The 21824-nt window shown below is 39.9% G+C and overlaps 1 protein-coding gene across 4 annotated transcripts in view; it reads right to left on the bottom strand.

Annotated features, from left to right (window-relative positions):
• Window positions 1-21824, bottom strand: part of SLK (STE20 like kinase) — a 46171-nt gene that overhangs the window by 15792 nt on the left and 8555 nt on the right. For 3 of the 4 annotated variants that reach the window (XM_048947183.1, XM_048947186.1, XM_048947187.1), the window contains exons 2-9: window positions 10849-11013; window positions 8500-8548; window positions 7606-7755; window positions 5782-5854; window positions 5376-5570; window positions 4638-4719; window positions 3526-3654; window positions 186-1598 (exon numbers count right to left, since the gene is read on the bottom strand). In XM_048947183.1, the coding sequence (XP_048803140.1) occupies window positions 186-1598; window positions 3526-3654; window positions 4638-4719; window positions 5376-5570; window positions 5782-5854; window positions 7606-7755; window positions 8500-8548; window positions 10849-11013 (2256 nt within the window). The remainder of the gene's footprint in view (window positions 1-185; window positions 1599-3525; window positions 3655-4637; window positions 4720-5375; window positions 5571-5781; window positions 5855-7605; window positions 7756-8499; window positions 8549-10848; window positions 11014-21824) is intronic. The other variant, XM_048947184.1, reaches the window with a different exon arrangement.

The raw sequence follows: 21824 nt of genomic DNA, 5'->3' as shown, positions 1-21824 counted from the left end.
ACATGCACTGAATGCATAATGCAGATCATCCCCATTCACACACATTTCTATATTCTACACAGCCATGGAAGTTTTTCAGTCTGTTTTCTCAGTTACAAATGTCAAACTTGGAGATGGTTTTAGTATTGCATTCATATAGGATTCACATAGGATTTTATATTAAAAATGTTATTGCTTATACTTACCTGTAAAGATATTGATCCTGTCTCCTTGTTTTTACTGAGGAAACTAGAAATTGACAAGTTCAAATCAATGCTGCTGTTATCAGCAGTAGAACCCGTGCCTGAATCTGCATCGTTTTCCTTCAGGTTCTCAGACTCTAGCTGCTGTAACGTTTCAGTACTGTCTTGGTTATCTATTTTGACCTTCTCGTTATTTTCTTCAGTGCTGATACTAATACTGGGAACTGGAGTGAGTTCAGAGTCATCAGCCTGTTTGCTGGTAGTGTCTTGAAGCTTATTCTCCATTACTTTATCAGAAGGAACTTCTGGTTGCTCTTTGTCCATTCGGATATTGTTTCCCTGGATATTCTCAGCTCCGTGCTCTTCTGGATTCTGGTCCATCTTGGTCTGTTCCTCCACCATTTTATGAGAAATATCCTCAGGCTTGTCCTGTATTGCCTTCTGGCCTACCTCATCTTCTCCAGAGTCTTTGCTCTCCATGTCCTCCATGCTACTTATTTTACAGATATTCTCATTTTCACTTTCTGCCAGCTTTTTCTCCACTTCGATCTCTTTATCTTGGCTTTCTGATAGAGTTTCCTCAGAGCTGATTATCTCAAGGACCTGCTTAGCCTGACTTTCCACTGGCTTATCCGACGTCTCAGGTATTTTATCCCCACTGCTGATCTGTGTTTCAGCAATACCACCTATCTCCTTAATGTTTTCAATTCCATGCTTTATGAGTTCCTTTTCTTCATCTGACACTTTATCCTCAGCACTCGGTACAGAGTCTGCAGTGATGTCTGTTATTGCCTCTTTCTGAGCTTCATCTTCATCCTCCTTTTCCTCTATGATATTTTCTGCAGTGACCTTTTCGTTTTCGCTCTCTATTCTGATTTCCTTTTCTTTTTCACCGGTTTCCTCAGAAACGGTTTCTCCAGTTTCTACACTGTCATCAACTCTAGCAACTACTTTCAGTTCATTCTCCTCTCTTTGTTCATTTCCTATGTCATTTTCTTTCTCCGTTTTTAAGTCGTGTTCATCCTTTGCTTCTGCTATTGTTACTGCATTAAGTTCTTTCCTTTCTTTCTGATGTTCTGTATCGGCAGCTGTTTCTTCCAGACTTTCTGTATTCTTTTCAGCTGGCAATATTTTGCCTTCCTCAACTTCACCAGTTGGCACAGAACCATTCTGCACTTTGATGTCACCACCACCACCATCAGGTATGCTTTCACCTGTTTTCCTAATTTTAATGTCCTGAGAGTCATCTTCAATTGTTTTACCATCTGGAAATACAGCGTTGCTTTTCTCTTCACTTGCATTACTTTCTGTTTTCTCAGAAAGTGATTCCAGAACAGAGGCATTCTGTGAGAGCTTATCCTCTTCAGAGCTGGCAATACTAAGGTCAGAAGATGCACGCTTGTCTGCAGGTAACTGCTGAAAAATTAAAGGAAGAAAAATATTTGATCACCTTCAAATTTACAGCACAGTTCTACTGAAGAATATCCAAAGAGATGAATACATTATGTTCACAGAAAACATTACATGAGTGCTACAGTTTGAGAGCACTTCATTAGGTGTTACCAGAGGACAAATGCCTGAACTGTAGCTGGGCTCTGAACAGAACATTTCCCAAAAATGCTCTCCCATGCCTCAGAATTTAATAAAATGTGCTGTGATTGAACAAAAGGGATCACAGTCAGCCTACTGCCAGGCAGCAGACTTCACGGATTCCTCAGGAGTCTCTGTGCAATCCCATCGCTCCTTATTTTATTACTTTATTTTCCCTGGTAGTCCCATCTACATCCAGATTTGAAGAACATGTCTTTGTGTCAGTTTGGTGGGAAGGACTAACACAGTTTAAATTAGTGTAGAACTGATAAAATTCAATACTAAGAACCTCTTCACTTCACCAAATACATCGTCTCTCCTTTTGTTCTTTGATAGAAACACTTTTTGTCTTTTAAATCACAGTAAAGCTCCATTAAAATGGAGAAAACTTCCAGCACAGCTGAGTAAGTAGTGTTACTGCACTGGAATAGAAACAGTTACATAACTGTAGAAATTGCTGTTGCTGAAATCTGAATGATTATCAGATTACATGCAGATGTAAAAAAGAATATACCAATGAAGAATCATTTGAGCCATAATTGCTCTTCCACTGTTCAAAGCGATTACGGTACCTCTGGCTGTACTGACTGCTACAACCCTGTAATTTGCAGATCAGGCTTTTGATTTGCCAGCAGGAATACAGCAGGCTAGCTATTGTACCAAGCATGGCTATGATCACACACGTCCTACACCTGACAGCTTCCCTAAGCAGGAAGAAAACAACTTTTTAATGTAAAAGTGCATGTAACAGACCCTTCTGTTTGTGCCATTCTAGAAGCTTAGTATTCTCCAAGCAGCTTTTAAAACAAATGCAGTACAGTAAATGTATCTATTTCACAGCTCCCTAGGCTGGGACAGGAACCACTCTCAAGTAGTTCACAGCACCGAGGCACAATTGCTTAAGCTACTGTGCAACTGATTTGAGTTGCAGGGTGACCTTCACCCCCAACTCCATGGAGATCGATAGCTTAACTGCTAATGAGCTGATGGAAGTGGTGGGTGATGCTCCAGGGGACTGAGAATAAGTCCTGGAGAGAGCTGGTGAGAACGCACACTTCTGGAGGTTTGCTTGGGGTGGAAAGTGGTATGGAGGGCAGGGAACACAAGTGGTTCAGTGAGGTATGAGGAGAGAATGGAGGTGTAGTTCTTGTGCTGGTAACGGCAGCCACCAGCAGTACTGGTCACTGTCTGACAGGGCTTGAACCAGTGATACCAGAGAGGCACCACGTGCACACTGCAGCCTGCCACCACAGAACTGAACGGCGGGGCTTTGCGCTCCGACAAACTGAATCTGCTGTAGGACTCTTAAGCATCTTTAAAAATACACTCAGATACAACCTCCTCCAGGTAAAATTTGTTTCCTTGACTTTGGATTCTTTTTTTTTTGACAGTCACACTTGCTGTATAACACTTGCACAATTTCCTTCTTGGTTTAAGCATCACATGAAATAGACAAACATGTTTTTTATTCATCTAGTCGTTCACACTTAAACATTTTATACATAAACATTCTACACTGCATATACATGTAAAAATACATGAAGGCAGCAGACTTCATTATTAGTTCTTAAAGAGCTTAAGAGCACAGTAATTTTGAAAGCGCTGTTTTGTAATAAGGCTATCTTATTTTTATGCTGTAATGCTTAGATGACTTGAAGTGAAAGTTAGATAGAACATCAGAAAATTGAGAACTCCATAGAAAATTGGTGGTTGAAACTATTTGCATATTTAAACAACTAAATTTCAAACTGACCAGAGAATTGTCTGTTTCCTCTTCTTCATCCTCATCTTTACCATCTTCCACTTCTTCCGTAACTTCTGCCTTAGCTTCTGCAATCAGTTCTCTTATTGGTTTATTGGAAGTAACGGTAACAAATGGATGCTTGTGGAAATAATAATAAAAAAAGAAAGCCCATCATTAAGTGCTAACCTCACTGCACACAATTTGAAAAACACATCTTAAAAGAAATAGAAACATTACTGATTCTCTCAAACTTTAAACTCACGATTTTAACATTAATCATAACTGTTTTATTTCTTCCTGCTGAAGTTTTATATTCAGAACATTTGTAATCAAATAGACTGTAAGAAGTCTAACAGAAATGCTCAAAACACACATTATTCATTTCTACTAACCTTTTTCATAGTCCAAAGAATAAAAGTAGACAGATGTTTTAAAAGGTTATTTTTCCTGGAAATGGTTTTCATTTCTTTTCAGTTCCACAGTAAAACTATTCCCTGGGAAGTTTTATCCAGAAATATTCTTTTTAGAAAAAAAAGCCTTTTTTCTTTGTAGTGTTTTTCCCTACCAAGAACACAGAATTCTGCATTTTTCTTTAAGGGAAAGCAGATTCCCGCTCTTCTCCTACTCCTACCATCTTAATCTTCTTTCTCTGATTGGCCCTTCTGCTTAAGCCTATTCAACATGTCAGATGTGTTCCGGATAAGCTAAATGTGTGCTGACGTTAAACAGAATCAAATGCACCTGCTCACATCTACTTCTGTTTGGCTATTCTGCAGTGACAGCATTACAGGAGGCAGCCGAGCACTAAAGCTCTTACAACACCTGTCAGCAAATGACTACTTACGTAAGTATCAGCTCCGCCCATTACAAGCAGCAGAGTCCAATTTAAATACTTAAGCAAAATAATTAATTACAACTCATCAAAACACGTAAACAGAGAATTTGATCTGCACTTTGTATTATTCATCAGGTTTTACTGAAAAAGATCTTCCAACAGCATTGAAATCATAGTATACAAACACCTCAAACACCCGAAATACATTGAAATAGTTACTCTGCTTTTAAAAGAATATGAAATGTTTGTCTTCAAACAGCAGTTCTGAAGAATCAACTCCTCATACCTGCAGGAGTTGGGTTGCACTCCACCTCGAATCTACATTCTTTTCCAAACATTTCTTCAGAAAGTCTTTAAAATCTGATGACCTACAACAAAACAAACCAGCAGTGTCTTTTCTTTCGTCTTGCCATGAGATCAGTGCACAGTGAAACATTTTTTTTTGCTTTCATGTGCATCTACACTACAACTTCAGGTCCTTCTATTGATTTAGAGAAAGAAAGACAGTATATGGATGGAAAGACCAATGCGGCTCATGTCATCTTTAATACGTTCTTCTATTTATAGAAGAGTTTACTTTTGGCTCTGAATTTACAATACAACCCATCTGCTATACCATTAACTGAATCTCACAAGGATATCACAGTGATCAAGTAGATAACAGCTTTTTTTATGTCTTCTCGGTATAAAAATATTTAACTCTCTTGTTTCCCAATTTGAGATGGTCCTGAACTGCATTTGTAAAAGGCTATTTTTCACATATTTTAATGCAAAACTGGCAAGTCCTCAAATTCTGTAATATTTCAGTATTAAATCTTCCGTATAGAACTACAATAAAGTCACCATAGTCCCCGCTGTATCAGATTATAAACACATGAAACACACAGAGTGTATATAGAAAATGGCTTTATGCATAAAACCAGCACCATAAAGTTCAGCAGTGCTGTGCCTCTGAACAGAAGTGAAGTCACACATTGCCTTACGGTCATATTCTACAAATGAGGGTGGGAAATGAAATACAAACCATTTAGAAGGCTGTGCTAATGTAGGTGGATCAGATTTTGCTATTTTCAGGAGCACTCGCATTGGATTCAATTCATGGTGAGGTGGCTCTATTTGAGCCATTTCAATTAAAGTGATGCCAAGAGACCAAATGTCAGCCTTGTAATCGTAAGGCCTGTCCTTAGATGTCTCACACATGACTACTTCTGGAGCCATCCTGCAAACAGAGGAACGAAGCACCAGATTAGAAAATGCACTCTGATCTTATGGAAAAGGCTCTAAACAACCTGAATGTATGGCAGCATTTTTAAGAAGCAGATTCTGCTCTTAATACATTTACGCTCTCTCGAGCTTATAGCATTACAGCATTAACAACAAAGGCAACGTTAGGATATTGGTTCTAACATTCAGCAGAACAGCATGCTTACCAATACGGTGTACCGATGAAAGAATCTCTCCTTTGGATGGTTCTGGTGTTTTTAGCTGATACTCCGAAATCCGCTTAAAACGAATGAGAAAGTACTATTAGCTTGGAGGTGGAGATACATGATAGTTTTAAATTTTACAGCTGTTTTTCAGATGCTTTGTGTTCCAAAGCAGGCGTTCTGCTGCACTGAAAATTCAAAGTGAAATACAAGTATTTGCATTTTGACAACTGCCTACCCAGGCATTCAGGTTTCATAGTATTTCCAGTAAAAGATACTGAGTAAATCTTACTCTCTGTTGCTAAAAAAAAGTACTGCCAACATTGAGCTGTGTGTGGCAGGACAGAGGCAGGTATCTGCAACAAGAATAAGCAGGTTAAATTATTTTAATTAGAAAATGACTTCAGTGTAGGAAGGCTGTGTTGCTCAGATACAGCTCATTAACTCTCTTATTAATTCCAATAATCATTCAATGTTTGATTTTGTTATTTAAATTCTCCAGAAGTGAGGTTTGATGTTTTGCTTTTTCCTCTTTGCCATCTGTCTTTAAACCACTGTGTCTTTTATTAAAAAAAAAAGAAAAAAGAAGAGATGACATTTAAATATAAACATTAGGCTTATTATAGATGTGACTTTCCTTAATGAAAATACACAGATTATAGGAAAGGAACAGAATAGCCATATGCTGCTGTCTTTAATCGGTACCAACTGACTCGATGGCTCAGCACTTGAGAAGCCTAATTTTGCTCTATGAGGGGAAAAAAAAAAGGATTAAGAGAGCTATTTGTTCAAATGCAAAACCTGAAATACTGAGGGGACTATGGATGCTGAAATAATAAAGCACACATGCAACAGAAAAAGTCATTTCCCATTCCAGTATTTATAAAGCAAGGAATTATCCACTTCTGCCTGAACCTGAAACAAGAAGTACAGAAAACTTACAGGGGCTAAAATGTTTTTTCAAGGGATGCTGTGCTTCAGAAAAGGAAAGTAAATTAGATTTGAAAAACAGTTAAAATGTTTTATATAAATCTTAATCAGCAAGCCTGAATACATCACTAAATATATACATGGGGAAAACTCTGGTCTGAACTGTAAAGTAGTATCTTGACAGCCTGCACAGCGCTGTGTTACAGCCAAGTTTGACAAAAGCTTAAAATAGTTACAGTCCATATGAGGGAGAGCCAGCTTATAATGAAAATGAACAGAAATTCACGTCTCCCTCACCATGAGGCTTACTGTGATTTTTGTCTTATACAGCAATACATAGAAATTAAGGGGGTGATTCTATTATATTTAAAAACCTGCCCCATGAGAATGAGTCCATGACTAAAATCTTCAGGCTTCCAAGATAAAGCAAAAGAATCAGCAGCATTTGTAGATGAAGAGAAAGGCATGTGCTAAAATTAGAGCTACAAATAATAACCTTATGCAAGGAAATCATTCAATACTATAGATACAAAAAATAACCTTTGCAAGGAAATTCATGCAGAAACACAGCTACATGAACCAATAATCTAGCCAGGCAGGTTCTTAATTAGCTGTCATCTTAAAAGCTTATATCCACTGGCTGTAAGGAGCCCTGAACCTAACGGATCCAGACAACTCCTATCTTTTTTCTACTGGAAAAACTGAGATAGTTAAATTTATTCTCTTGGTATAAATAAAAAGAACAGAAAAGAGTTCCAGGTACCCCTTCTCAGTCATTGCAAAGAATGTTCATTTTTAAAACTAAAAACTATAAAAAAGAAGTTACCACAATAAGGTAAATTAACATATAATTAAGCATGCCACGTTCCAGGAAAGCTTTATATGTAACATGCTTACCTAGTTTAATGTCTCCATCCAATGTGAAAAGAATATTGCCAGCTTTTAGATCTCTGTGGATGATCTTATTTTCATGCAAGTAGTTCAACGCTTCCAGCGTCTGCCTGCACACCACTTTGATCTGCGGCTCTGTTAATGGCCTTTCAAGCTCTGAAAAAGAAGGAGGCAGAAATAAACACACAATTTTTGCATTTTTATGTTATTTGTTTATAGCAACCACCGTATATGTCCAAAAAAATGAATCAGTCTGACAGATGCTGAACACCATATCACTCCGTTTGGTGTAACGGCAACATTCCCCATTATTCCAGTGAAACAAAAATTTCATCTCTTCATCAACCCCTCCTCCTGATGAACTCTGTACATCTGTACACCTACCTATCTGAACTGTGAAAAAAACAGAGTACAGAGATTGGGTGCCTTTCTGTAATACACCTAAATGTTAAACAGATCCCTCACTGGTATCAGCATGCACTAATTGGAGGAGTAAGCACACAGAACTTAACTAAGATTGATGCAAATAAAAACTTATCACCAAGTAAATTGGAGGATGACTGGAGAAGGGGATCCTGAAAAAGGATCAGTATAGATCATGTTAAAACAAAAGGAGAGCTCCATGAGGATATGAAAACAGCTCATCACATTCACTTCAAGGATCGAGACATTAAAGTGGGTTTTGAGAAGTAAGCAAACACTTTAAAAATGAGAGAAAATTAATCTAACCACAGAATTCATCCACAGATGCTGTTGTAAATACATTGTAAGGACCCCAACATTCAACACGTGTACCACACCTATTACATATACATTTGTCAACAATCTGTGCTTAAATATATTTCAATATTATCATTTTAAAGATGTTATGAAATTAAATATTTGAAACAACTTATTTACCCAACATTACTGCATCTACTGCTCCACCTGCACAAAATTCGATCAGGATCTGTATATAAACAAAAGAATACATCAATTACAAATTAAGTAGTTCTGCTGAGCTGAAGTGTTGATTAAGGGAGCATTACTGGGAGACTACAGCTTCAGACTATTTGACCTTGAAAATCTGTGCACTAACCACTACAAGGTATTGGTACTATTAACAAGCTAACAGTAGGGCTGCAAAGCTGGAGTACATTATTTGAAAGATGCTTGGAGATCCTCAGAATGTTAATCCAAAGTTAAAATTCCACAATAAAAAGTATTAAGGTCAGCTTGAATCCTAGTAGTAACATGATTTACATAATCTCTGCAAACTCATTTCTCAGTTATTGTACTGCACTTTCATACTATAATCTCCCATTGAATGGTCCAAGTAGAAGAGCTACGTGATTTTTCAGCAGATGTTATCCCCGTGTTAATTTGCTTCAGGTGAGATGAAAACCTGGACAAATAATCTTTAAAATGATGGAAAATGAATAATTTCAATTTTCCTCCATTTTCATTGTTCTCTATAACACATCAGTGCTTTTATCCCAGAATCTAACAATACCACAGCAACTCAATCTTCAGTTCTAAGCTTATGTGTGAAACAGAAATCAACTGCACTGTCACTGCTTGGGGGCACAAACTCTGCTAACATGTAGAACATGAAAGAACAAAGGAGAAAAAGGGCAGACAGAGTGAATGAGGAGAGCAGGGACATGAGAAGAGGTCAACCAAGAGTGCCACTCCAATCTTCATTGTGTTTTTCTTCCTTAATTTGAACTCTGAACATTGAACTGTAGTCTTCAGTCTGACAGCTGAAGAGCATTTTGGTCAGCAATCTAACGAACCGCTGGGAAGTCTTTTTTAGAGTCAGAGCAGAACTGCTCAGAGAGTAAGAAACTTCAGATTACAGCTTGCACAGTAACACTCTTTTACCACTCATGTGACATCTTACTTGAAATTACTGTTGTAATTAATATGATTCTAACATATGCATTATGCAATGTAACTCTGAATTCTTCAAACCATTCTCTCACTTGATGCTTCTGAATACCTACTGCCAAGTAACTGAAGCATAGGAAATGCTACATGAAAAATTCTCTGTACAATTTTAAGTTTCATCTGACAATCTGACAAAGGTCCCTTTGGTACAGAAATGGTGTTTCTAAAGCTGGAATACAAAACCACACTCTTCATGTTCGAATGTCTTTCATTTTCTCTTTTCCCCCTCCATTAAGTTCCATTTATGAACCACATCAGAGTGGTGAGCAAACCACTCTGAGCCTTCTCTCTCACTTTCACAGCTCTCTATCTTCTTTGTGATTACAGATGTATCATTTCATTTTACAGCTGTTCATTTCCCTTCTAACTTTAATCTGCCAGCAAACCTATTTTAACTCAGTTTCCCATTCTGCTTCTATGCACAGTTGCATTCATGCTCACCTCTCTGCACTGAAATTTGTTCATAATTCCAATTATTCTATTCCATTATTCCACTGTATTGTACGGTGTCATTCTACTCTACATTTGGGTTACACAAGCTCTTCACAGAGTTAATCAGAATTATCAGGAAACATGGTATTACAATTCAGTTGTTTCCATGCGTAAAAGAAAAGCGTAATTAAAAGAAAATTTCCGTGGAGTCTCACATTTCTTTCAGGGTATCTTTCTGGATTACAGACTCCTTTTAAGGAGACATGTATTCTTAGTATAATCCCCAAAGCACTTAAAATATTGCATCGAACCATTCAGAAGAAAAAAATTATTTTAATAGCTCAAGTGAGTCTGTGCAGAGGACACAGCACAAAGCTGAGGTGCAGTCACACGTACACCCACTGCACTTCATCTGCAAATATCAGTCAGATAATAACTGCTGAAGTCATGGTGAACTCTCCTTGCTGGAAGCACCAACAAAACCACTTATGTGTATCTAAAATACTTCCCAAGCTGACCTTTTCAGCCTATTATTTATTTCACAGCTGCAAATTCTGAGTCTCAATCTGAACTGTGCAAATGTAATTAACATTTGAATCCTGCTGTAACAAATGAGCACCAAGAACTCTCCCCATACACCAAAATGAGCTGCTCATTTCTGAGTTCTGGATTCAAACTGCTACCTCAGGGTGGGTCATTTTACAGTGACAGTTTCCTAAAAGTCATACTTACAATTTATGAATTAGTTTTGAAACTGTACAGTTATGTGAATAGGGACAGCCAGAAGAAATGTGATTGATAAGTAGCATTTCAAGAAAATCAGGAGAATGCATAATGTCAATGTTCTTTTGAAACAAATGCAAGTATTTAGAGAAGAAAAATACCTACCCACAGATTGTTTTCATAGTAGAAGGCATCTAGGAGCTTAACAATGTTAGGATGGTCACAGGATGCCAAAATATCAATCTCTACCATGTAATCTTCAAGTTCTTCTTCCGATTTTGTGTCAATCACCTTTGCAGCAGCCAGCACTTTCGTTTCTTTGTTCTGAGCCTGATAAAAAAAGTCACAACAAATATTCAGATATGGATTCCAGCAGACAGTTGTCACTAACAAAAAAACCAAACCAAAACAAAACTCATCCCTCTTGATAAGTCTGTGCTGTGTTTCTACCTTTAGTTTGCCTTTTCCACAAAAGAGAATAGCTTTACTGTAAAGACTAAATAAACGCCAGCAGAAAAATTTCTCTCAAGGTTGAGATTCAATGTAAGACAGAGACATGGCAATACTCAGTTCCAGCTGCATCCTTGAAGCCACAAAGCAGTCAGTAGCTGAGGGCCATTGCTGTTTGTATGCCTTGGATGAAGTTCTGCATTACTCCTCAAATAACCATTTGCCAACGGTTGGCAAGGAGTATCAGGCAGCTCCACCTCCCCTTCTGACACTGCCCACATTATGGCAGCACAGCTGTCTGTAAAGCCACACAAAAACCATCTTTTACCAGAGCACAGGAGGTTATGCTCTTCTCAAGCCAGGGGCTGTGTTCAAGCTCCAGTGTTAAAATGATGCCGAGCAGTTATCAGTTTGCTGGGACACCTCACTGTGACTGCTTCACAATGAGCACCACGTAATGTGTGTCACACAGGCACACAGTTACACACACCTAATGATCCTCTTGCAAGTTCTTTGTAGGAATAGCTTGGAATTCCTTTAAAGAAGATTGGCACACTTCTACAGCCATGAAGAGTTCTCCCAACAGAACAAAACGCAAGATCTAAACCAGATGTTTATGAAAGTTTTCCATAAAACAGCCGTAACAGCAAAAACAATGGCAAGATGAATCTGCTAGGACTACCCTTACACTACTCAGAACTTTTCCTACACGCAGTCTACTAATATGAAGGGGAAAAACAAGTCTGCTTTATAGCAGGAGTGAAAGACCAACCTTCCATCTCAAAGCTCCATTACAAATGAAACCCAGAAGCTTTACAGATGTCTCACATCACAACAGTTAGACCTGGTGGGTTCATGTGCCCAGAAAACAAGTAGTGAAAGTGCCTTCTAAAACAGTAAAATCTCAATTATACACTCATTTTTTGGAACTAAGTATGGCAATGCACTCTCTGCAGTACTGTGTAATTTATTAGGAAGATACTTCACAAAAACACGAGAAGACCATAGCATTCATTTTCACACAAAGCTGCACATGAACAGCACCACAATGGTATTTTGAAAATGGAACAACGTTTCCACTTCCACACTAAGAGATACTGCTGCTTCCAGATTCTATTTCACCTCTGATGGAAAGGAAGAAGCACCAACACATTACGATACACACTTCCACTCTACGGGGCTGCCTGCATTTGTAGCACATGCTGCCTTTTTTTCCCTGGTCAGATTTATGCACTACTTTGATTTCCCCCAGATCCTTTTGCTTGAAGTCGACAGAAATCTGCTTTGAATGAAATTCCTATTTCCTCCTTGTAGCTCTATTAAAACATCTCATTAAAAAACAGAAGCGATGATAGAGACTGGAGGATTATCTTTATGAGCATCTTGATTATAAACAAAACCAACGTATGCTCTCAGTCTGACTTCCAGTAGTAACAGAAGTGATTGTATGCCTAGATCCAGACCTTTTTTTCCTCCTAAAAAGAAATGAGCTTTAAGATCAGCGTATTTCTACCAAATTTCTGAGGGCAGACAAAACATTTCAATCGTACATCAAGTTACACCTGAAAATAAAGAACATCTCAATGTTTTGTGATTTTAAAGGCTCATTTTGAGTAGATGTTATCAGTTTCCATCATACAATGCACACACCACTCTGCAGTAAGCATCAATTCCTGTTCAGAATTCAGAATGGCTGTAAGAAGTCTGTAAGAAACATTGTGCATTTGGACTGAGAAATAAATCCAAACCTGCGTGAGTGAGCAGTATTAATTGTTCAAACATCTCTAAAAACATGGAAAGGTGTTCTCTCAATGAAAGATTTTCCTCTAAAACTCATTAGGCAAACAAGAGAAAGCCTCTATTCTAGCGGCCTCGTTTAGCATTGCATTTCCTGGGGTAACAGCCCATGAGACAAAGAGGAACAAAGGGCACTCAGAGCCTTGTGGGGCACGTTGGTTTCTTCTAGGCTTTGGCTGAAGCTTTTCTTCTATCACACAACAGTCCCCAAAGGTCAGAGAAGGAGCAAAACTGTTAGTGGAGCTGCAACCTTGCTTTGCATTTACTTGATTTGCATTTGGGCACATTCACATTTTAAATCAAAGAATCATTAACGCTTCCCAGAGGTTGTGCACACTCAAAATAAGTTCTTTTGACTCCACTTCCATAACAGTGGATTTAAGCCTCAGTCCTATGCTGAGACATCTGAACTGCTGTCTTTTATGACTATGGTTCGGTCCTGCCTCATGTGGGAACAGGGAAGGAAGGGAGACACAGACTGTCTGTCTTTGCACTAAGAAAATTTTCTCTCAAATGATACATAGACATGGTTGAAAGCTGAACTGAAATAACAGTCCTTCAAAACCTTACTAACACATCATGACAATGACAGTATTGACTGTTATGTATGGCAACATATAAATATTGTAATCCTTCCACCCAAGCCTCTATTTGGATTAAACATTTAATGCTATTGCAGCAAATGTTAGCTTACGGAGAGACAGTATGCACAGGGGAATAGCAAACTGTATGTGACACCATTACAGTGCAAGGGGCAGCCTTGCTGGCAGAGAACACAAAAATCTCTTTCTTCTCCAAACTCTGTTTTGAGAAAGACAGACAGCGGGGTTGCACAGAATAAATACTACTTTGTAAATCAGAACTTGCAAATCGCTTCTCTGTACCTACATCCCTTGCTCTAAAATGGAAATGACATCTATTGCACAGTAACACTGGAAGCAGTTGGAAACATATCAGTACCAGAGAAAGGAACAACCACTTCTCGTGAACTGGCATCCATGAGTGCACAAAGCTGGTGACCCCTCCTTCCTCCTCCTGGATTTTTGTACAGTGTCACATATCCAAACAAATTCCAGATCCAGAAGCTTTGTGAAGACACTGATAGCAAAACATTAAGAGATGGGTTTACTGTCCGGGCACCCGGCCAAGCAGTTACATATTCCCAGCCACGGACAACAGGGAGAGCAGAGCCCCTGTTGCACACTAACAGGATTACAGTTCAGAGATAACCGTCTTTCATCTTCGTGTGACCCCCATGAAGTTTTGGCCCTGGTTGTGAGGACCGGTTTCAGTTTCCTACCACCAGCAAATGCTGCCTACCCAACAGCACAGCCTCCTGCCTGTGATGCAGCACGTAGGCACCTCAACATTAAACCTCTGTTTACAGCTAAGAGAAGCACGTCCTTTACCTGCTGCCCGGTCAGCTGGAGTCACTGCTGAGATGAGAGATAAAACATTATTTGTCACTTTTCTTCCCTAAGCCTGATCTCCTCTGAGATGTTACATAACCACATGGAACGTGTTGCAAGCAGTGAGACCAACCAGATGAGAAGTTCTTCCTCTCTGACTCATTCTTTGCAACAAAACTACGGTCACACTCACAGCACCTCAGACTTGCCAGGAAGTGGAAAACACACATCCCTATCCTGCAGAAAGTGGTTTCAGTGTAAAATGCTACACATTCTGCATAACACCCAGCTCCCTGCGTGCATCCCGATGGTGTCTGATCTGAGCAATCAGAACTGAAAACCATCCCTGTGAGACAAAGCAGGAGCTGATTGTTACAGCTGGCAGAAGGCAGCGGATCTCAGTCTTCCCTGACCTCACCAATCAAGGAGAAACAGCTGCCATGATTGCAGATTATAACAGTCTGATCAAAGAAATGTGTATGCAGCAGCTGGGCCTACTGGAGAAACTACAGTGGGCTCTTTTGTGTAAGTTCCCTACATCTTAGCTAATAATGCTCTGTGCTTTTTGAAACTAAAAACCGGCATTACTGATCAGCATTAATTGTTCAATATCTTTTAAACATGAAAAGGCATTCTTGGTTTAACTAAAGTAGATTTTTCTCTATTGCATTCATCAAATAAAAGGAAGGCTTAATTCTAACGGCAGATTTTGAGATACAGAATTAAAAGCATCAATTCAAATTTAATAGCAAACCTAGCTAGCTCTGCAATATTATACCACTGCTTCTACAATAAATCAGAAGTTACACCGAGGGAAGAGATGGCAGCTTCTGAAAATGAAGATGAGACAATGCAAAGAAGTGACATTATTTTGCATCTGTTTCACTGAACAACATTTGAGTATCTCACACAAAGAAATAAAATGAAAATCCGAGGTCCGTAGTTTCAACAGACACGTTTGCACTGAGGAACTCGAGGGCAGCCAAGCACAGCTGTACCTGCTCCAACACACTGAGGTGATGCTTACAGAGCTGCTGAGCAGCTAACGAAGGGCAGCATCCACCAAGGAAGGTGATGTGCCCTTGAACTGTGGCCAGTGAGAGAAATGACACTGCCTGCTACCTACTACACCATTTACTTACCTAAATGCTTAATGCCAGGGGAAACGTACTGCAATAGCAGCGCAGATAGGGGTCCCTCCTTGCAGCAGGTACTGCTGACAGCGCCATGCCCAGCACTCAGTGTGTCCTCATGGCTCTGTGGGGCGGTGCTGCCTTTGTGGCTACACTGTTTTTGGAGCTGTTTCCATGACAACTTATTATTTTAACATTATCCTTGTACTTCGTATTTATTGTGGTTCTTCTGCTTCCCCCACTGTTGGTTTCTGAGGATTCCAGAAGTTATTTCTGTGCGTGGTATGCAATATAATTTTTATGTTTAACCTCATGGTTTCCCCTATGTATTTTCATTAACTCTGTGGCATTTCACATACGAGCTAAGCAGAGTTGCATCCTGGTCCACGTGTCATTTCCCTGAAAGCGGACGGATGTTTCTAAGCGTATCTGTGAGACAACCAGGGCTGAACTGAGAAAGAGGTGCAAAATGGCAGAAATGGTTCTTTACAGACAGCTTCACAGTGGCAGCGATATCTGATTATAGAAGCACTCCTTTTATTTAATCACACCCATGTAAGAAAATGAAACAGAAAAAAATTCCTAAACATTGCTGAGACAAGTCAAAAGACAGCATGCCACTTTATAATATACTTTTCTTTTTGACTCCTGTTGCTGCATGACAGCTCACATCCTTGCAGGAATCCAGCCAGTAACACTGAGAAAATATTTGGAACTAAAATATTAAGTGGTGTCAGAGGCATAAATGCAAAGGACTGCTGTTTTCCGTTAACTCAGTTACAATAACCGTAGGAACCATTTCCAAATGCAGCATTCAAATACACAATGCTGCATTACAATCAACTCCAGTAATAGAGAGGGGGAGGTGTGACAAACCAACAGCTATGCCTGCAGCTCTGAGCTCTGCCAGGCCCTTCCTCCTGCACAGCCCACCACCAGTTGCCAGCAGAGGTTTTCCTGCAGCTTAGCCAGCAGCAGCCCATGGCAACCCCAAACTGAGCTGCAGCTTCCCAGAAAGCACAGCCCCCCATATCCTCACCTTGGGCTACAGACATCCTTGCATTGGGAAAAGCATCACATTTAAGTGATTCATTTACAAGTTCATTTGAGTCACTGTAGCTTAAAATTAAATCTTTAGCAATAAGCGTATCTTCATTACAGATGACAAATTAATAAAGGTTCCAATAGTCTTGTTAAACAATTTTTCATCAAACCACAATTGTTAGCTGTTCGTTAGAACTGCCTTAAGACATTAGCCAGCAAGTCAGAGTTGAAGCTGTCTTCTGCTGTGGTTTGATGGCCTTTCCCCAGACCAATCCCACACTACCAGGCTGATGGGTGACTCCTCATCATCATTCACTCCTGATGATTTTATGATTTGTTTGAACACAAGCCTTCAGAAATCTGACGCCTTTTACCTGCGAGTCCCCACCTTACATTCTCGCTTCTGGCCTCAGCCCAGCACAGGTGGCTGCAGATTGGGTTACTTTCCGTGAGAATTATGGCTCCCAGAGACATTGTTACTTTCCCAGGCAGACAGCTGGAGCTGTAAGAGGTAACGCTGTAGCTCTCAGCCAACAATTGCGCGCTGTCTTCACGCGGCACTGTCGCTCTGTTCGCCTGTGCTTCCTACACCCGCTGAGGTGCACATATTAACCCAGAATTCATTAATTTAAATACAGCAGCTGGGTCAGGCCTCAGCTCCTCCTTACCCTGTTGCTTTGGGTTGGGTTACAGATGGAAATGGGGATCTCCTCTGCACAGACCAGAGGTGGCATGATGAGAAACGTCTTCCAACCCAGTGCAGCCATTTATGTCCCGAAGCAGAAAAATGTATCTGACTCCAGCATAGAAAATGGGTTCTTTTCTAGCTAGGAAGGAACCAGTCAACAAAATCACAAATAAAGAACAAATGACAATTTCTTTGGACTTTAAGAACACTTCAACAAAGGCCTTCTGATAGGTTACTAGGGAAACTACAGTCACAGAAGCAAAATGTGGTACACTGTCATTAAGTCAAAAACACTTGCTGTCAAAGTAAAGAATAAGATTGAATGCACTATATTTCAGACTGCAGAAAGAAAACATTTGAGGATCTGTACTGAAATTGTATTTGTTGGAGATGATGAAGAATATAACAGAATTACTGAACTGCAGTTAATATTTACAGTTCAGGAACAGGGGCACAGTTTGGGAAAGGGCACTTTATAGTTTGATACTGCAGTGTCAGCCACATTCCGGAGTGCAGGGAGCACAGCTCAACTGCCACAGGTGAGATGGAACCAACCAAGATGAAGCACCATCGCCTCCTCTCCCACTGTCTTCCTAAAGTGAACAATACAGAAAATGTACTTCATATATGAAGAAAAAAATACAGGCTATAGAAGCAGTTGAAGAGCTCACATGTACAAAAAGTCACTTGATGACCAGAGCAAGAAAGGAAACAAGCCTGCATCAATACCACACTAATACTGGCAACAGCTGTTGCAAAACTCTCAAACCATATTTTCAGCTGCTCCCTGCACTTTGGGGTTTGTAACAATGAAGTTTCCCCCGTTTCTGAAGGGAAAAGGAAGTGACAGCATCCTTTGATAGCTGTCATTAAAAAAAAGCTGTAAATCATCAGCCTTGTTCGAGTAAAATCGTTAGAGACAAATCCACAATTCTCTTTGGGTATTAACGTGTGTTATAAAGAACAGGAAATTTAGAATTCTAGCCAAGTCATTGCTACTTATGTTCAGATCTTTCAAATAAATTAAGAGAAGCCAACTGCAAAGATGAAACAACAGAAGAATTATTGAAATAGCATCATTCAGCTCTTCTGTACCTTTGTAATAGGAACAGGTTATCTTCAGATTTTGTTTAACTACAAAATGCAGCATGATGATGTGTGCTGTTCAGACCTTCCACAGCCTGTGAGCTGCCAGTAGTTCTTTTTTGTGTCAGTGATCCTTAAACTACATTCCACCTCTTGAAAGCAGCAGGAAGCATTCTGACAGGCAGTGCAGGAATTCTCTCTCAGATTTACTGCTGTTCCAGCTGTAGCTCTTTGTGCTCCAAGTGTCACAGCTCGAGAGATGAGGACAAGCCATCCAAACAAACATTTGGTACTCCCTGCAAATTGGCTATTTGAGTGCTACAAAAGCAGCATATTGGCTTATGCACTTAACTTGATCCATACTCAGCGCAGTAGTGAGGCACACTGCTTCTGATGTCCCAGCTTTTGAGCCAACACCTCCACTGTCCTGTCCTCTTTCCCTTGCATTAATGCTGTCCCTTGTCTGGCTGCCCCGAGCAGGCTTGGGGAGCCAAGCCAGAAGACAGGAATGGCCTCCATGTGAAATCAGCTTTGGGATGGACTTAGTCCCTTGACCCAGACCATCACAGTGTCAGCATGCACTGAACTGCCCCAAACAGGAGGCGAGAAGAGGAACGCAGTGCCAGAACTGCCTGTGGTGAGTTGTGCTACCATACACTGCTATGGAAAGCAGTCACAGCGGAGAAACTTCAGGAGTCACTTCTGTACTTATGATAAAGCTACTGGAAAGCATCTCTGATAAAGCGTTTTCTTGGCTGTTACACTTGTTACTGCAATTCCATACAGTTCTAATGCCTTTCAGAGATTCAAAAGAAACTTAAAGAGAGCTGAATATGACAGTTGAAGAAGTTTTCATGTCATCAGCTATTCAACATCCATTCCCTAAGTGCCAGGATCCCTCAAGTGCTTCAAGTTATGATCTCCGATTTTCTCTTGATCCACTGCAGCACCTTGAATTATTTAGCATCTCTATTGTTTGACCTGTATTAACACTCACAGAAATAAGCTCTATTCACAGCACAGTACAGATTAAGAATAAACTCAATTTTCTTTATATTGTGCTGGCCTGCTCAGGGCAACAAAACTTAAGAATTAACACTACTGTCAAAGATCAAAAACTCATGTCGCTGAAACAGAGGACCTGCCATACCTGTGCACCAGCTCATTTTAATACTCCTAAATACCAGGTTTTGTTGTTAATTTTCAGGGTATTTTTGGTTCTGTTTTTATTTTAAGCCTGATGTGCTAAGTGCACAACTCTTAGTGTCATTAAGCTAAGCAGTACATCTATCTTTGCTATTCAAGACTGACTTAAAGCTCTTGCTACACCAAAGGAGGCATTTTCAGGTAACTCAGCTCTCCTTATCCATACAAAACGTTCTTGTTTAAGTCTCCAGACTTCCCACTCAAAAGAAGTGAAAAATAGCAGACCGCTTCCTTCTTTTGGGTCACTTCTAAGCTCTGTGCATTTTCATTTCAGTGGTAAAAACTATTTGGAAGGGCTGCACAAACAAAACCCAATTTGGGCTGAACTCTAGAGTAGCCATTCATCTCTGTTTCTGCAATAATGCATTTGCTTTAGGGATCTGACCACACTTCCCAGAGATGATCTGAGGCCCAGTATTTGCAGTAGTGCAGCCCGCTGGCTCTGACCCATGAGCGCCCAGCACTGGCAGCAGCACACTGCGCCTGAGTGCTGAACTGCAACAACTCTGGTATCTAGGAAGTCAAGCAACTAAGATAAAGAGAGAAGGAAGAGAAAATGACAATGGAAACTCCCAAATGATCAAGTAGTTGCTCTCAGAATACACACTAAAAAGGTTGGGCCTCTTCAGCTCACACAAAAAAGCTAAAGGTGGGACTGGAACAATGACCAAGCTTTACAAAATGAAAAAGGCAGCGTATGAACAGAAGATGAGAATTCAGTACAACATGTTAATTCTTACTGAAGAGGTCTTACCTCTTCGTTACAAAGTATTAACTCTCTGCTAAAGTAGTGCTTTGAAATGCAAGTGAAAAGTCATCTTCTATACAGTGAAATCTAGACAATTGCTGGAGGAAAGCCTTGGATTTGCAACAGAAATCGTCTGTGTTCAGAGGACCACTGCCTACAAGAGAAAGGATAAATTCCAGCGCAGCTTCCCTCAGAACAGTCTTCTGAATCACGGTTATGACCAACTATTTCTAGGGACAAGGCTCAGCTTCTTAAAATCCTCCTTAAACAAGCAAATCCCACGTATAAGGTGTGGTTCAATTGGAACATCAAAAAAGTAAAGGGACAACTCTCCTGTAGTGCATTACCAAGCTAGGAGGATTCAGGAATGATTCTGGCACAGGCAAGTCACTACTGCTGCCACCCCCAGTAAAACCATTCTGATGCACAGCTTCAGTTGCAGGGTAATGGTTCCCCCAAACCACAGCAGAGTGTGCCGTTCCAATTCCAGCCTCAGTTCACTCCCTCATTTTAAATTACTGCATTGAGACAACTCCAGAACATCATCTTTATAAAGAACAGAGCCTTCCCTTTATTTTGCCTGGTCTCCATCAGTTGCACATACAAAGACTTTGTGAAACAACAAGAGTAACACAGGATGCCCTACAGAAGGGAAAAGTCACTCAAGTTATCTGCACTAAGCAGAGATTTAGCAAATTCTAGATGCTAATCAAGAAATTGATTTACCTATCATGGCACAACTCTACTTTTTCATTTTCTTGCCCACAAAAACTCAGTAAAAATTAAGTGTTGTAATGGAATGCTTCAGGTAGAAATGCTTCTTTAAAGCTTTTAATGCTTCTTTGGCTTGGCTCCAGCACACAGCTATTCTTGAGCAATTTATTTCTCTAGGCTGTGGGTAATTAAAGCAAACAAAAAGTGGCTCAGAAATACAAACATAGGGATATAAAGGGAAAAAAACTTGTGTCTGTCTCCTGACCATTCATGCTCAGCTGTTTTACATTACCCTCTCCATACAAAAGTATGCAATCCCACAGAATATTGCAATGCAGTCTTCATCCAAAAGGGTGAAATTGAAGCAGTATTGTGACTCATACCACAGCTTGCATTTACGGACATTTAGAAGTGTTGTAAAAAAAAAAGTGCCCTCCTAAAACCAAACACAATAGTTTACCCAAGCATTAAACAGAATTAAAAAGTGTAGTGCATATTCAACAGAAAATTGAAAGTGTGACTGAAAAAGTCACCTTTGCTCTAAAGCCCTGGGCTGCTGCTGAAGTATCGATGCCACTGAGGAGCAGCTGAGGGCAGCCCACCAAATTTTGTCCAGCATCACCTACAGTCAACTCTGTGCCTGTCAGCATTCAAACGTACTCTCCAAGTGCTGCATCTAAATCTACAAAGAGACACTTTTCCATTTCTGAGTGGGGGAAAAAAAAAGTGCGTTTCCATATAAGAGATCTGAAATGTATTTGGCAGTTCAAAGTTTATTTTAAGCATTCCAAGCTGTAATCACATTATAAAGCCATTAGAAGTTAATTAGACAGAGGCAGATAAAAATCCCTACTTTTATAGTGGTT

This window comes from Lagopus muta, chromosome 5 (genome assembly GCF_023343835.1).
Source record: "Lagopus muta isolate bLagMut1 chromosome 5, bLagMut1 primary, whole genome shotgun sequence".
NCBI classification, from domain to species: Eukaryota; Metazoa; Chordata; class Aves; order Galliformes; family Phasianidae; genus Lagopus; species Lagopus muta.
The sequence above is the reverse complement of the archived record's forward strand: the minus strand, read 5'-3'. Positions and strand labels throughout refer to the sequence as shown.